Source organism: Carettochelys insculpta, chromosome 19 (genome assembly GCF_033958435.1).
Source record: "Carettochelys insculpta isolate YL-2023 chromosome 19, ASM3395843v1, whole genome shotgun sequence".
NCBI classification, from domain to species: Eukaryota; Metazoa; Chordata; order Testudines; family Carettochelyidae; genus Carettochelys; species Carettochelys insculpta.
The window spans coordinates 15,365,602-15,381,744 of record NC_134155.1 but is presented as its reverse complement, the minus strand read 5'-3'; the positions used below and the strand labels follow the sequence as shown (position 1 = coordinate 15,381,744).

Genomic DNA, 16,143 nt, shown 5'->3' with positions numbered 1-16,143 from the left:
CTGCTAGAAAGTCACTTCTGAGCATGCAGGAACTGGTAGACCAGACCAGTGCAATGATCCATCTCGTCCAAGACCTTTTCTCTGACAGCAGCCAGCACCCAGATGCCTCGGGGGGGGGTGGATAGTTATGGAATCATTTGTCCATAGCGGGGGCTCTGAGAAATCCCTGGAGATGTACAAGAGTTTTTATCTCTTAGATGGTTGATTTTTCTAAAGCACTCAAGAGTTAGGCCCTCAGTTCCTATGGAGGATCAGTGGAAGATGAGAGCTTTCGACAATCCCACTCATGTTTTTCACTCTATGTAATGTAAGTACAGCGCCTCTCATTATCCACAGAAATGTCCAGTCCTTGTTTTGAATTCTGCTGGACTCATGGACTAGTCACAGCTTGTGGCAATGAGTTCCATTGATACATACTCTGCATGAAAAAAGTGCTTCTTTTCATCAGTTCTACATTTGTTACCTGTATGTTTGATTGAATGTCTCCTCATGCTCATACTGGCAGAAGGCATGGACACGTCTGTTTGCCACGTCATCTGTCTCATCTCATCGCTTTATATATCTTCATCATGTCTCCCCTGACCCGTATTCCTTGTAAACTAAGAACTTTTCAGTCTCTCTTCACATGGCAATTTTTTCAAGCCTAAAATAATTTGTCACCTGTCTCTGGACCCCTTCTATATTTGTGTTCTGATTTTTTATTTTTTTGGCATAGCATGACCAAAGCTTAGCCTGGTGTGACAAATAAAAGCACATTGTTGATTTATATTGCACAGGGCTACCCAAAACAATGCCCACCTCTTTTTCCTGAGTCATTTCAGTTAATTTAAATTTGGCTTTGTAGTTGAAATTAATCTTTCCAGTGACCTTTACCTTTCATTTCTCATGTCTAAATTCCATGTGCCATCATGCTGCTCTTTGCTCAGCTCCATTTCATTTTACGTATGTTAGATTCAGAGATTTTAAGGCTTGATGACCCATCACAATCATCTGGTCCAGTGGTTCTCAACCAAGGGTGTACATACACAGATGTCTTCCAGAAAGTACGTCAACTCATCTAGATATTTGCCTAGTTTTGCAACTGGGTACCTAAAAAGCAGTAGTGAAGTCGGTACAAGCTAAAATTTCCTACAATGACTTGTTTATAGGGCCCTATATGTTACGTGCTAAAACGTGAATATAATATTTCCATTCCAATTGTTTTTATAATTATGTAAGAAAATGAGAAAGTAAGCAATCTGTCAGTAATACTGTGCTTTGACACACTCATATTTTTATGTCTGATTTTGTTTCAGATGATGTGAAACAAATCAGACTCATGAAAGGGGTACAGTAGTCCAGGAAGGTTGAAAGCCACTGATCCAGTCTGACCTCCTGTACGTTGCAGGGAACAGAGCTTTACCCACCCACTCTGGAGATAGACCTGTAACCTCTGGCTAAGTTACCTGAATCCTTAAATCACAATTTAAAGATTTCAAGTTAGAGAATCTGCAATTTACAGTACTTTGAACCTGCCAATAATCCATGCCCCCTGCAGAGAAAGGTGAAAAACCCTCTGTGTGTTTGCCAGCCTGAGCCTGGGGAAAATTTCTCTTCTTCCAACCTCACATATGGTGATCAGTTAGACCCTGAGTATGTGGGCAGGACCTCCGTCCCCCCGCTCCCCCCAGGCACCTGGGAAAGAAATCTCTGTGGTAACTTGGAGCCCTTACCACCTGCTATCCCAGCACCAGCCGCTAGAGAGATTTACTGCTAGCAGTTGCAGATTGGCTACATGCCCTGGTAGGATGTCTCCTCATACCATCCCCTCTCTGAACTTGTCAGGCTCAGTCTTGTTTCTCATATATTTCACTTGACTGCCTTTAAGTATTGTTTTCTTATCTGAAATGTTGTCAGTGCTTTTTCCAGACCATTAACTTATATATTGGGCATCACTGCTAGAATGGAACTTTGGGCCCCTGCACTGATGATCTTTCCTTGTTCTGTCTTCGGGTCAGTTTAGAACCCATGATTGAATTTTATTCCCAGGACGTCCTAGTTTCGGTGTTAACCTTCAGTGGGAGATTTTGTGAAAAGCGCTTGAAAATATCATATACATTGTCAATTAATTCTCCTCTATCCCCTAAGCCTTTCAAACTCTCAGATAGTTCTAGGCAGTTGCAGAGATGTAATTTCCTTTTCCAGGAATTGAGCTGGTTGGTCCCTAAATCATTTTGTTTAGTTTTCTTTTTCAGGGATGATCTTTAATTAACATTTCAACCAATTTCACTGTGGAGTGAAGTATAAGTCCTAACTGGGGTGCAGTTCCCAAGAACAACTCTAGTGCCTTTCTGTAGGTACTCTTGCTGTCTGCCAGTTCTGGGTTACAATAGTTGATTTTAACTACAGGCTGCCTATAGAAAGGATGAGGATACATTGGAGAGGGTCCAGCAGAGGGTAACAAAATGATGAGGGACCTGGAGCACATGACTTAAAAGCAGCAGCTGAGGTATTTGGGCTTATTTAGTTTGCAGAAGAGAAGAGTGAGGGGGGATTTTGATAGCAGCCTTCAACTTCCTGAATTGGGGGCTCTAAAGAGGATGCAGAAGGGCTGTTCTTAGTAGTGACTGATGGCAGAACAAGGAGCAATGGTCTCAAGATACAGAGGGGGAGGTGTAGGTTGGTTATTAGGAAAAACTCTTTCACCAGGAGGTGAAGCACTGGAATGAGTTAGCTAGAGAGGTGGTGGAATCTGCGTCCGTAGAGGTTTTTAAGTCACACCTTGACAAAGTCCTGGCTTGGGATTGTTCAGACAGAGATGATACTGCTGTGGGCAGGGGGCTGGACTCAATGACATCCTGAGGTCCTGTCCAGCCCTAGGATTCTATGATTCTATCTATACTTATGTTAGCAGCTCAGCTATTGGCCCATTATCTGCCTATGAGGTCAGTTCTACTTCATCTCCACACTTAAACCCTCTGACAACATCTGGTACAATGACAATTGAGCGTGGAGATAATGGACATCAGTAGGGCCAGATTCGGATCTTGCTTATGCTGCTCTAAATCAAGAACAACTTTGTCAAAGAAATTACATCTGTGTGAGATGAGAACTGGGGTTACAGGTCCTAAAACCCAACATAAAAGTTTCACTATAAATTCTACTGATTGTAAATGAGTGACAATGTGTAGGAAAATCCTCTTCTTTCCCTCCTCTCCCATCTCACAAAAATACCTGCACATTGAGACAATAACCAACCATAAAAGGAATTCAAAAGCACCGGAGAATCTCCATAGCAATGCATTAACAATGTGGATTAAACAGTTACTATTGCTAATGGTGTCTGAGGGCAGTAGAGAAGATGGTGTTAAGTTTCCACGTCTATCGAGTGTCCTTGTATGTTAATTTCTCTCTCTTGTTACTTTAGCCAAACTGTTACGCGTGAAGGAAAAGAATGTTCCCAGAGATAAGTCAGGTTGTTAGAGCTGAAAGACGTAACCCAGGAGACTGTTGCTGCTTGCTGCCTTTGGACCATGTCATCTTCCCCAGATGGGACTTTAATGCCATTCTGGCTCTTTGAAGGCTCTCTTTACATGCGTTAAGTAGTGCAGGAAGAGAAGAATGTTTCAGGGGCAGTCAGTTATTCTCCAAGGAAAATGATAATGGGGTCTGTTCAAGAGTGTCTGGCAGTGAGGATTTCTCCCACCATCTACCCTCTGACCCTTATAATACGTTACATAGGTCTGGGGCAGTTCCATTTCAGGGAGTCTGTGCTCATGAAGGGGCTACAGCAAACTGAGAACCTTAAAAGTGGAAATCTTTGTTTAGCCACAGAACAGGGCAGCATGAGCTTCCTCAACAACGTGCCTCAGCTGTTCCAGAGGGAGCATCTCAAGGCGCGAGCAGATATGTCAGTTTCCATCCCTTTTCAGGCACTTGGTCACAGCTAAACTTGCCAGCACGGGTCCCAGCAGTGTTTGGCACAGTTATAATGCCTTGTGTTTTGTGGGCATATGGGTTGGGGCATCTGTGGCCAAGCATCTGAATTCCTCTAGTGTCTTCTGTTGCTAAGAGAGTGGTAAAAACACGCACACCGAAAAGGCAGAGGTCCAAGGTCTTGTGTGAGCCTGGTAGATATCCTTCTGCCAAAATTTACAAGCATTTAAAGCAATGACTACATTAAAGACTCTTGCATTGTGAGGAAGGAATAAAATATGAGGTGGTGAAGTGGCCCTGCCTCTCAACTGGCTGTTTGTGCTGTAGCTCTCTGACTTTTGCTGAAAGTCCTTCCCTGATGCTCAGGGAGATTAGACAAGGGTTTTAAAAACAGCATACTGCAGCTGGATGCCAAGTCCCATTAAAATAAGGTGGCACTTGACTCCTCTGGGCTCCTTTGAAAACGCCAGCCTAAGGGCAGGGTATGACAATTCTTCTCATTTAAGGTGATTCTGTTAGAAGCTTGTGGATAAACTTTTCAAAAGGCTGTAAAGCGTTAAGAGCCTAAATCCTAGGACCTGGTCTCCTAAATAACAAAGATGCTTGAGAAAATATTACACTATCTTAAAAAAAGAATTCTTGTAGTTCTTGATTCCATTACTAAACTCTGAAGTGCCAGTTCTGAACTTTACAAAAATCCTTAACTCAATTGTTTTTACCCATCTGTATGTGTGCTCAGAAGGTACAGCTGTGAATGCAATTTAAATACACAGACCTGCGTACTTCCCACATCACTCTAGGAGGCATTGCTCATTTTGCCAAATTTGGTGTGTACAGCTCTGCAGTAGATGAAACTTCTTCACACATATCTGAAAACATGCCATGGCGTGTACACAGAGGAAGTGGATGTAGTTCAGTGTTCCCTGTAAGCTATGTGCTTGGGTGGCTACCCAGGAGAGGTGCAGATACCACCCAGCTGATTAATAGAGTTCCCACAGTCGCCCACACCTGGCAGCCTGTGTTTCTATGAGTGGGACACATCTGCACATACCTAGGGGTACATAAAATTTATTCCACAGATAGATGGAAACAATTAGCAGGAAGATTGATGTGGTTGTACGTAATTTCCATTGGAACTGCAATTGATGGCAAGTGACAGGGTAATTTAGGTAACACTAACATGGCTGGAAACTGCAAAGGAATTAAGTATCCAACCCTGTTGCATCCCATAGAATTTGTGTGCCTCCCTCCTGTGGGTTCTCAAAAATCCAGCTAATGCAAAGAAAATGAACAAGTTAAAAATGTTTCTTAAATATAATGTGAATAACTAGTCTAATGAGAAGCTGCTGGCTTAACAGTTCAGTCTAAAGTGGGTCTGGAAGATACGGCTTTCCCATCAGTAAGCACTGAAAGTAAACATTTTGCAAAGTGAGAGTTCTCTCTCCAAAAGAGAGCTTGCCTTAGAGTAACTTGGGTTTCTAAAGCTGAAACTGGATCTCTATCATACCATACTACTCTGTGTCACCAAAAGGAGTCCTTGCGACTTGGGACCAGTAAAGCAATGGCCCCCTGTGAGAGATGCAGCAGCACAAGAAACTGAAATTCTGTCAAGTATTTGCAAATAACCTTTTTTCTTCCAATGCACGTTTTTATTGCCTACAGGGGAGATCGGGGTGGACAGCCAGGAATAGAGGGAGGACTGCATGAGTGGCTCTTCTTCACCTCAGAGGGCTGCAGAAGCCCAGGGCCCAGGACTTGCAGCCCTGTGGCTCTGTGTGTCTCCCCTGCCCTCATGCCTCTTGTGCACCAGAGCCCCACACTTATCTGCTCCTCCCCCTTCCTCCCAGCATTTTCAGAGCATGCAAATTGCCTGATTTGCACTCCATGCCTGCTCTTCCGCCTCCCTCCCAGAGCTAGAATGCCACAAACAGCTGATTTGCAGCATTCCAGCTCTAGGAGGGAGGGAAGGGGCAAGCGACTTTTGTTGCTCTGAAAGTGCAGAGAGGGAGAGGGGAGGCGTATGAACCACAGGGCTCCAGTGAACAGGTGCACGGGAGGCATGTAGGGCAGGGGGACAGCCTGGAGTCTGCTGGCTGCAGGTTGCTCACCACTGGGCTAGATTTGTGCCACTCTCCCTTGTGTTTTATAGGACCTTGCTTCTCTAAGAGTTTCCAGAGTAGTCACTATGACTGCTCAAGGACTCCATATGAGTCAGTGTGGAGTCTGGATCTACATATTTAAGATGAGATTTTGGGGTTTTTTTCAGTGCTGCCTAGGGATTTGCACACGTTGCCATTTAAAATAATTTTAGCTCTCTAAAGCCGTGTCTACACGTGCACGCTACTTCGAAGTAGCGGCACTAACTTCGAAATAGTGCCCGTCACGGCTACACGTGTTGGGCGCTATTTCGATGTTAACATCGACGTTAGGCGGTGAGACATCGAAGCCGCTAACCCCATGAGGGGATGGGAATAGCGCCCTACTTCGATGTTCAACATCGAAGTAGGGACCGTGTAGTCGTTGCGTGTCCCGCAACTTCGAAATTGCGGGGTCCGCCATGGCGGCCATCAGCTGAGGGGTTGAGAGACGCTCTCTCTCCAGCCCATGCGGGGCTCTATGGTCACCGTGGGCAGCAGCCCTTAGCCCAGGGCTTCTGGCTGCTGCTGCTGCAGCTGGGGATCCATGCTGCATGCACAGGGTCTGCAACCAGTTGTCGGCTCTGTGGATCTTGTGTTGTTTAGTGCAACTGTGTCTGGGAGGGGCCCTTTAAGGGAGCGGCTTGCTGTTGAGTCCGCCCTGTGACCCTGTCTGCAGCTGTTCCTGGCACCCTTATTTCGATGTGTGCTACTTTGGCGTGTAGACGTTCCCTCGCAGCGCCTATTTCGATGTGGTGCTGCGCAACGTCGATGTTGAACATCGACATTGCCAGCCCTGGAGGACATGTAGACGTTATTCATCGAAATAGCCTATTTCGATGTGGCGACATCGAAATAGGCTACTTCGATGTGGGCTTCACGTGTAGACGTAGCCTAAGGTAGTGTATTTAAATCTCTCACGTTCCTTTAAGACATAAATCACCTAATGCATCACAGCAAGCATCTAGTGCTGCCATCAACAGGGTGAAGAAATTGGAGGAAAATGTCTTGTGGCTCAAACACAGGACGTGGACATGACTTACTGAGAGACCTTGGGCAAGTCACTTACTCCCAGTGCCTTAGTTTCCCAGTTGGTAAAATGATGTTAGTACCTAACTGGCAGTGATATCATAAGGCTAACTTCTTTGAAGTGCTTGAGAATCCTCAGTGGAGAAGTGCTGTCAAATTCCCATGTAGTAGTGTTCTGTGTTGGGTGTATTGGGTTTTTGTATCCCCACACGGCATTTCAGAAGTGAAGCCAAGCATTGTGTGCAAAATCAGCAGATTCTGCTCCATACTCACTGTGATTGGATAGTGTTCACCATCTGTATTAATGACCTGGATGATGGGATGGCCCTAAGCTAGACGGGAGAGTTAGATATGTTGGAGGGTAGGGATAGAGTCCAGAGTGACCTAAAGAAATTGGAGGACTGGGCCAAAAGAAATCTGAGGAGGTTCTACATGGACAAGTGTAGAGTCCTGCACTTGGGATGGAAGAATCCCAAGCATTGTTACAGGCTGGGGACCGACTGGCTAAGTAGCAGTGCAGCAGAAAAGGACCTGGGGATTACAGTGGAGTAGAAGCTGGATATGAGTTGACAGTGTACCTTTGTACCAAGAAGGCTAATGTCATATTGGGGTGGATTCGGAGAAACACTTCCAGCAGATCTAGAGAAGTGATTATTCCTCTTCATTTGGCACTGGTGAGCCATATCTGGAGTATTGCTTCCAGTGTTGGGGTCTCCAGTATAGAAAGGAGGAGGATGCATTGGAGAGGGTCCAGCAGAGGGCTACCAAAATGATGAGTGGGGCTGGAGCACATGGCCTATGAAGAGAGGCTGAGGGGTTGGGCTTATTTAGTTTGCAGAAGAGAAGAGTGAGGGGTGATTTAATAGCAGCCTGAAGTGGGGCTCTAAAGAGGATGGAGAGGGGTTGTTTTCAGTAGTGATAGATGGCAGAACAAGGAGCAATGGTCTTAAGTTACAGTAGGAGAGGTCTAGTTCGCATATTAGGAAAAACTGTTTTATTAGGTGGGTGGTGAAGCACTGGAATCTGTTACCTGGCGAAGTGGTGGAATGTCCATCCCTAGCGGGTTTTAAGTCCTGACTTGACAAAGTTCTGGCTGGGATGATTTAGTTAGGGTTGGTCCTGCTTTGGGCAGGGCACAGTGATCTCCTGAGGTCTTTTCCAGCCCTAGGATTCAAGGAGTCTATGTGCATAGACACACCCTTTTCATAATCCGTCAGGGGTTACATAGCATCTTAACCAGCTATGTGACTCAGTGAAATGTTTGTCTTGATAATGGAAAATAGGTTTGGTGTGCCTTTTAATCATTGCCAATTTCCTTTTTTGCAGGAGAAGACGAGAAGAAATGAATGACCTACCGGAAACTCACTTTCTAAATAGAGAAACCCTAAGCTGTAAATCGGACTGAAGTCTTGCATGTTAGACCATCACTAGAAGCCAGCAGGACATGCATGTGTCCGACTAGCAGACTAATGCGGGTGAATTGTCAAAAAGAATACTGATTTTGTTTTTGTTTCGTAGCTTTTTTCCCTGTACATAATGGTGCAATTACTGAACAGCTAAATCATCGTTTGGGGATGGAATTATATGTAATTGAGTCATTGTAATACAACTCCTTGGGGGTCCACTCCTGAAAAGTTTGAGACCCTTTCTTTAAAAAAATATAGCCCCTGTGTTTGAGCTCAGTAAGCCATCTTTTGTTTTGTACAAATGTGGTAGATGGGAGGCCATGCTTTCACAGTGGTGCACAGTATCTGTGCATGAGCAATGACAAGAGAGGTGCATTCCAGAGCTGGATAAGATGGTGTGATGTAGCATAACCGACGGCATCTCAATACCAAGAAAAAGATTATATATGTGTCCATGGGCTGGGGGCGGGGGGGAAGCCAAGAAAGGTGCATCTGATGCAATAGATTTATTCAAATTGACTTCCAGTGTAGTAGTGTGACATCTACTAAAGTATAATAGCTACCTGGCAATGTTAGTGCTCTGGTAGCCACATTGCCTAGACGTCTACTTTTGATGGTTTCAGCGTGCCTGTATCCTGGTATAACTACCAGTGTAGTAGATCTTGTGGACATGTATTTACTTGCAAAGATTTTTCTATTTATAATATTAATCTCTATTGTATTTCCTCTTGTGAAAATCTTCCACCTTCTCAGGCTCATCTGACACCAAAGCATGACCCAGACCTCTTGTCCTTTCTCTTCTGTATAACACCTTGTTGGTTCCCTTCCTGTGCTAAGCATCTCCCCAGAAACAGCTTGAAACAAAACATGGGAATGGAGAATTCTTGATCTCACTGCAACCAGTGCTCATCCCTGGTTAAATTTTCTGACTGCATAAATATAGATTATCTGGTGCAGAGGTTCTCAAACTGGGAGTCATGAGGTTATTACATTCAAGCTGTCAGCCTCCATCCCAAAACCTACTTTGCCTCCAGCATTTACAATAGTGCTAAATATTACAAAAAGTGATTTTAATTTATGGGGGGAGGGTCGCACTCAGAGGCTAGCTGTGTAAAAGGGGTCACCAAAAGCTTAAGAACCAATTACATAGAGGGTAGAATAAGACTTCAGTGAATGTTAGTTTTGGGAGACAATCTGAGCTCCCAGTGTAATAACGAGAAAAGCAGAAGTGATCACATGGGAGCAAATATGATCTCCCAAAACTTACTGACTAGACTGACAGCCTTTATGACTTTTATTCTACCACTTAGACAATCTTGTTTTTTGAAACTCACACAGTCAGAACATTTGACCGGGAATGGGCAGTAGATGTGGTAGGATCCAAAGTTCTTGATGAAGAGAAAAAGATGCCTACACTTTTCCTTCCCTCTAAACTTCACCCAGCAGGAGCACCAGAACCAGATACTGCTTTGCTTTTCTATTATTTTGCACCATTCCTATGTGGACCAGTTTTTGGTTTGTTTTATAAGTCTCTTAAACCCTCCCAGTACTTTTTGTTTCTCTTCTGTGCAGGCCAGCTGGCTGAACTTTGACAAGCTGGCTCCTATTGGTACATTATGTGCCAAAAATCATGCTTTCCTTTCTCTCCATCACCAGCATTGAAAATAGATGGATCATGCCCCAAGACCAATGGGAATGTACAGACTTGTTCTACTACTGAGCTGATTTAATTGTACAGAAAAACTTGCATGAAATGTTGTTTACTGTATTTAATATAGTATGTACTCAAGAAATTTTAATATGAAGCTTTTAAAAAACATCTTTATAGATACTGTGTGATTACAGGAAAATCATTCACTGAAAAATTGCTATTTGTTTTCTTTGAGAATTGTTCTTGTTCCAACTTGTTTTGTATGTTTCAGTTTTTTGAGCTCATTTAGTTGGTGATTGCACAGGCTGATTCCTTTTTAGAGAGAATTTTCAATGTGGGGAACTTACCCTCAAGCAGAGGGCCAGTCAGTGACCTAAACACTTATGATGTTCTTTCAATTCAGCCCTCATGTAACCAGAGCAACTCACTGATTGTAGGAGAACTGTGTCTGCTCATTGCATGATGGAGATTAATCCACACCATCCTGCTCATCCTCTTGGGGGGTGTGTATGTTTCCAAGGAACACAGTACAACAAGAACTTTAGGCTACCTGGTCTATACTTTGCTCCTGGTGCATGTTCATATCCATCAGAGATCCATATTGGATTATGGGGGATTATGGGTAGTCTTGACCAGGTCTGCAGCTCCTAGGACTCAGTGTTGCTCTACTGTATTATGTTGAATTACACCAGCTGAGGATATCAGGGAGGTAGCCATGTTAGTCTGTATCTTCGACAACAACAAGAAGTCGTGTGGCACCTTATAGACTAACAGATATTTTGGAGCATAAGCTTTCGTGGGTAAAGACCCACTTCATCAGATGCATGAGTGGGGGTGTTGGGAGGGTAAATACTCCTCTGAACCCCGCCCCCAACTCATGCATTTTACGAAGCGGGTCTTCACCCACGAAAGCTCGTGCTCCAAAATAACTGTTAATCTATAAGGTGCCACAGGACTTCTTGTTGTTCTCTTTTAGTACCCAGATGTGTTCGAAAGCTTTTGATATTCTTACTTTAAATTCTCTAAGAAAGAGGCTTTAACATATTTACAAAACTTGTGGGGCAGGGAAAAGAGATGACACTGGTAACTTCTGTCTTCTATTAAATTTCTTTTGGTCATTTTGCTTTGCCTCATCTGATTCCAGGAACGTGGGAACAATTATGTTAAGTCATTTTGATTGCAAGGAAGAAGCAGGGGCAATATTCGTTTTTGTTGGATTGGTTTTAATGTATGCTCAACAGAGCTAAAATGCACTATAGTGGTTTGTTGTGCCTGATGTTGGATTAACATTGTGAATTTACAGGATATGAAATTCAGCAAATAGAGTCCCACAATTCACAGCCATTTCCATGCCAAAGGTTTACTTTTCCCAGTAGCAGCAGGTTTGTCTTAAAATTCTGTTTGCTCTTTTCACTGAACACATCTGGGTCAAAGTGGAACCTGCTCTGAAGACATCCCCAACAGTCATTCACTCTACCAAGGATGACCTACTTTAAAGTATCCCTAATTGGAGAACCATGTCTCATTTTTTCTTTTGTTATTGGTCACTCGACTGACTGCTTGAGACTGGTTTCCCAGTAGACATTTTGGCGTTGCAGAGGGTTATGGGTCAAATATGTTAATAAAGTAGAAAAATATCCTTAGATCAAATTTATTTTTCCTTTATGGTTTGGTGAAGGGTCAGGATAAATCACGCGCGATTGTTTATATGTCACCAGCAGTATGCTGGCAGCTTTAATATGCTATAGTAGTCTTTTGCGAATTTGAAGATGATTAAAGACCTAATCCCATTGATTTCAATGTGTTTTGGATCAGGTCCCTACTGCCTCTTACCAAAACATTTGTTTGTGTGAAATAGAATGGATTTGTGCCCTGGAGTGGCCTTTTTCCTGGTAGTGTTTCCCCACAGGCCTCCTTTTGCAACATCTGATCTAGTCTCACTTCTGCTGGAAACCAGAATCTAGGAATCACACCTTTTGCCTTTTGGTGTATTCAGATTCTTTATCATAGTTTAGTCTCTTTCCAACAATACTTCCAGCCAGCCTTGCCCATTCCTGTAGTTCCTCCTAAACAAAAGAAGCAAATCCTTCATCACAGCCTGAGCACCAGAAAAGTAGCCTGTGTGGCTGTCCATGAGCACTTTAAATTTATTTCTCAGGGGGCCATTGAACATGTTGGATCACACCTGCAGAATAAAGATGGAAGCAAAGAAGTCTCTCTCTTCCATTGGGCAAGCACCAAGTATGAGCATTGGGCAGTGGCAGTGAAATCTACATTATGTTTTTTGAGGACCTGAATATCCTTGTGGCTGATGACTGGATAAAACTCTCTTACCAAGAACTCTGCCATGGAACATCTGGGACGAGTGTTTTATATATGAGAAAAGACTGTTGTTACTTGGTGGGAAATTACTAGTATCAGAACCAAAATTTATTTTCTCCCTTAATTTCTCTGTTGGTTAAAGTTCTTTATTCTGATTTTGTCCATTGATTGGCATGTCATGGGAATCTGATGCTGTCATGATGACATTCTCTTGTTTGCATGTTTCCAACCCTTGGCTGAGCTGAGACCTGGGTGGTACAGAAGGAGTTGTACATGTGTGTGATTCACATGTCAGAATAGTGAAAAACTGGAGCTTTGGCCTTTATGGGAAGAATTGATAGGTAACTTTTTTTAAAGGGACCCTTTATTCATGCAACAAAAGTGGGGCTGGAATAAAGGGTGGGTAAATGGAGCTGTTGGGAAGCCCTTTCCTGTTTAGAGAGACAGTGCAGTGGATGCGTGGGTTTTTAAAAGCAGATCAACAGAAGGATCCAAAGAGTGCAAGTCCTCTAATGTGCTGCTTAGAAGTTAAAGCCTTGGTCCTGCCAACCTGCAAATGTAGCTTTATACATACGGAGCTCAGTCTAACAACCATGGTTAAGCTTTGGCTCAAACTGATGAATCAGTCCTATTAAACTTTAGCAGACATGTATTTGTAAGATTGAGGCCTAGGGTTTTCCCCCAATGTCTTGGAATAGCCGTCACCTTAAACAGAAGAATGACTGTGAGATTCCTGACTGAAAAATCGATGGGTGAAAGAGCTTCGTGTTGCGGAAAATTGCAGGACCATCCTACCCCACTATTAATACTTCACATTCTGAAACACTGAGGGTACAGGCCGGGCAAGGCTTACCAAACACATATCCAGTGGGGACAATCTTTGAAGGAATATTCTCCAAGCGGGTTGCTTTGGTTGCTGGCCATGGTCCTGATTAAAGAAAAGCCAACCATGGAGCTTTGATTGCAAGGCCTTACAATGCATATGCAGGGTTTTCAGTAGGATTTAATATCTGTGTGGACCTTCCAGAAATCATGTGGTAATTATCTATCTTCCCCTTGCTCTCCCCTTTCTCTCTGTCTCACACACACACACCACTACCCACATACCTACCTACCTTTTTTTGGTGTGGGCATTTTCTAAGCCAGCCTGTTCTTGCCATGGATGAAAAATGCTTCATACCCCCATAATGCTTCTCAAAAGAGTTGTGTACATGCAACCTGTGTTCTTTCTATGGTGTGATACATATTTTTATAACAATCTACATGTTTTTAGCTCCATTTTTCCCTTCCTACCATCAACATATCTGTCCAAGCAATTCCCAATGTTGTTTTTTTTTTAATGCTTGGATTTTCACTGCCACTTTCTTCCACCAGCTTTTGATTTTCCTACCAACCCTCCTGGGCTACCTTAAATTGCAAGTCAGCCTGTCCATTCAGCTTAGCAAGAGAAGTGGTCTGCTAGCTGTTTCAGTGCAGGTCGTTTTATGCTGTTGAAATAAAGGTATCGAGACCCAGTGAGATTTGTAACAGTGGTTTCTGCTGAGCATGGATTGAGATGAGCCTGGGTTTAGGATATGTTGTTACAAAATCAGCAAAGAGACAGGTATGGTGGTGGCAGGGGTGGGGAATATATGTGTGTCTTGCATCCTCTCCTTTTGGTGCCATTCAGCTTTTGGTAATGTAAGAAAGAGAAATGAAATCAGTCTAGACTAGATCTCTGTGCTCTATATATACCAGAGCCTAGATAAGTATGTGTGCCCTACCTTGGGGCTATCTATATAATAGATTCATGCCCAGGCTATGTGGAGTCTGCTGTGTTTTGTCAGTGTACTCAGGACCATGAAGAGAGAATCACCGACTTGTTTACAGGTGTCATCAGTGTCTAGGCTTAAATCTCTGATCGAGCAATTTTGCTATGATGTCTGAAGAGCTGAATTTAGAAACCTTGTTGAGTTTGCACTTAGTAGTGAAAGATAAATTGTCGCATCTTTTTAAAAAAAGCGTTGTTTGGGGGTAGAATTGAAACAAACAAGGGTTCCTATTTTATTATGAGAAATATTTTTCCACTAAATTACTGATTCCTAAATGGTGTACTTTGTCTGATGTAAATAGCCAGAGGTATCATGAAGACTTAAGAAGGGTCATTGTAGTCACACATGTATGATCCACTTTGTTCGCACAATATTGAGCTGATTTGTTTTATACTTATGAAATTACAGAAATAAAAACAATTTTACTGGATGTCTGTGATTCTGCTTTTCTTCTCTTCTTTCTTATTCATTATTCACTTTGGGGTAAATAAAAGAACTAATGAGAGTCATGCATATTGCCTGTGGCCATTATGTAGCCCCTAATCTGTGGCATAAAAGATCGTGAAATGTGGACTCAACTTTTTAGGCCAATCTCTGTTTATTTCTAAATAGTAACAGTTCCTTAAAATTTGTTCAGATCTTTAACTTAAGGATTTTTGGTGGAGCATATTAAAAGCATAACACAAAAGAGGTGGCTGGGCTAATATCTGTTGAATCATTGATTTTACAGCATGCTGCTTATATAATTAAGAGGTTAAAAAGAAAATAAGTGGTCTGAATGGCACTAGATCAGAAGTTCTCATGGATTCTGGTAGCAGCCAAGATAACCTATAACATGACGTCAATCACCAGCAGCTACAGGTGGTATGTCTGCTTCCAATTCTCATTGAAACTGAGATGTGGAGATGTGGGTATGGATGGTGGTAGAGAATTTTTAGTGTGGGCAAGTTCAACTGGAGGGTAGGGCACTATAAAAATGATTTCCAAAGGTAACCAAAGTAGTTCCCCAACCCACAGCAAGTGTGTTGTGAAAGTGTCCTGCACCTGTAGTGATCACCAGAAATGCTTCATGTTTTCATTGCCTTTTTGGTGTGTGAAAGGGTCTACTGAGATCAGACTCTGTTGACATACGTACTAGCTGAGGGTCCAGCCCAATCATGTGTTCTTTGAGAGCTTGCTCATATCTATTTGAGTTAGGTGTGTCTGCGTGTGCACGTCTGTTGGAAAGTTTTCCCAAGCAACTACGGCCGGGGAGCCCCCTGGAGTAGCATCTATGTGGAGCCTATATATGACCCAGCCAACCTGGCACCCCCCATGCACTCCCTTTGATGGTGCACTCAACACCGGAGTGAGTACCTCTACCACTGGATCCTGCCCTGCCATTTCTAAACAGACTCTGTCCTTTCCTTCAGGCCTGGTCAGGCATCACATCAGATCTCTGGGTCCCCGGGACTGTTGTCAGATACATCATCCTGTCTCACTCTACTTCGCCAACCCTGCCCCTCACCCCATCCCCCTCTCGTCAGGAGCCCTTCTGACGAGCAGCTCTTCCTCACAGAGGTTCAGCTCCAGCTCCACCCCAGCCCTGTGGTGAGGCTCCGGGAGGGGGGCCCCCCAGCATCATACAGGGTTCCAGCCCTACCCCTGTGATGTGTTTTGATGGGGGGCTTTGCACTCATGTTGTGCAGGGCTCCAGCCACAGTAGGGCTCTGGTTCCACCCCACACCCATGGCAGGAACTAGGAGTGGAGGGGGATCTTGCAATGACTCCAGCCCTGCACTACAAAGGCCCCAGCTTCCTAACTCCAACCCCAACTTTCATGCCCCCCAGCTCCATCCCCCACCCAACCAGGCACCTGAGCAAGGCTGGGGCTG

The 16,143-nt window shown here is 43.7% G+C and overlaps 1 protein-coding gene across 5 annotated transcripts in view; it reads left to right on the top strand.

Moving 5' to 3' along the window:
* ATP2A3 (ATPase sarcoplasmic/endoplasmic reticulum Ca2+ transporting 3) overlaps positions 1-10,932 on the top strand; it is a 166,518-nt gene extending 155,586 nt beyond the window's left edge. For all 5 annotated transcript variants that reach the window (XM_075013562.1, XM_075013558.1, XM_075013560.1 and 2 more), the window contains one exon: positions 8,406-10,932. In XM_075013562.1, the coding sequence (XP_074869663.1) occupies positions 8,406-8,425 (20 nt within the window). In that variant the 3' untranslated portion in view covers positions 8,426-10,932. The remainder of the gene's footprint in view (positions 1-8,405) is intronic.
* Positions 10,933-16,143: the final 5,211 nt, after the last annotated feature.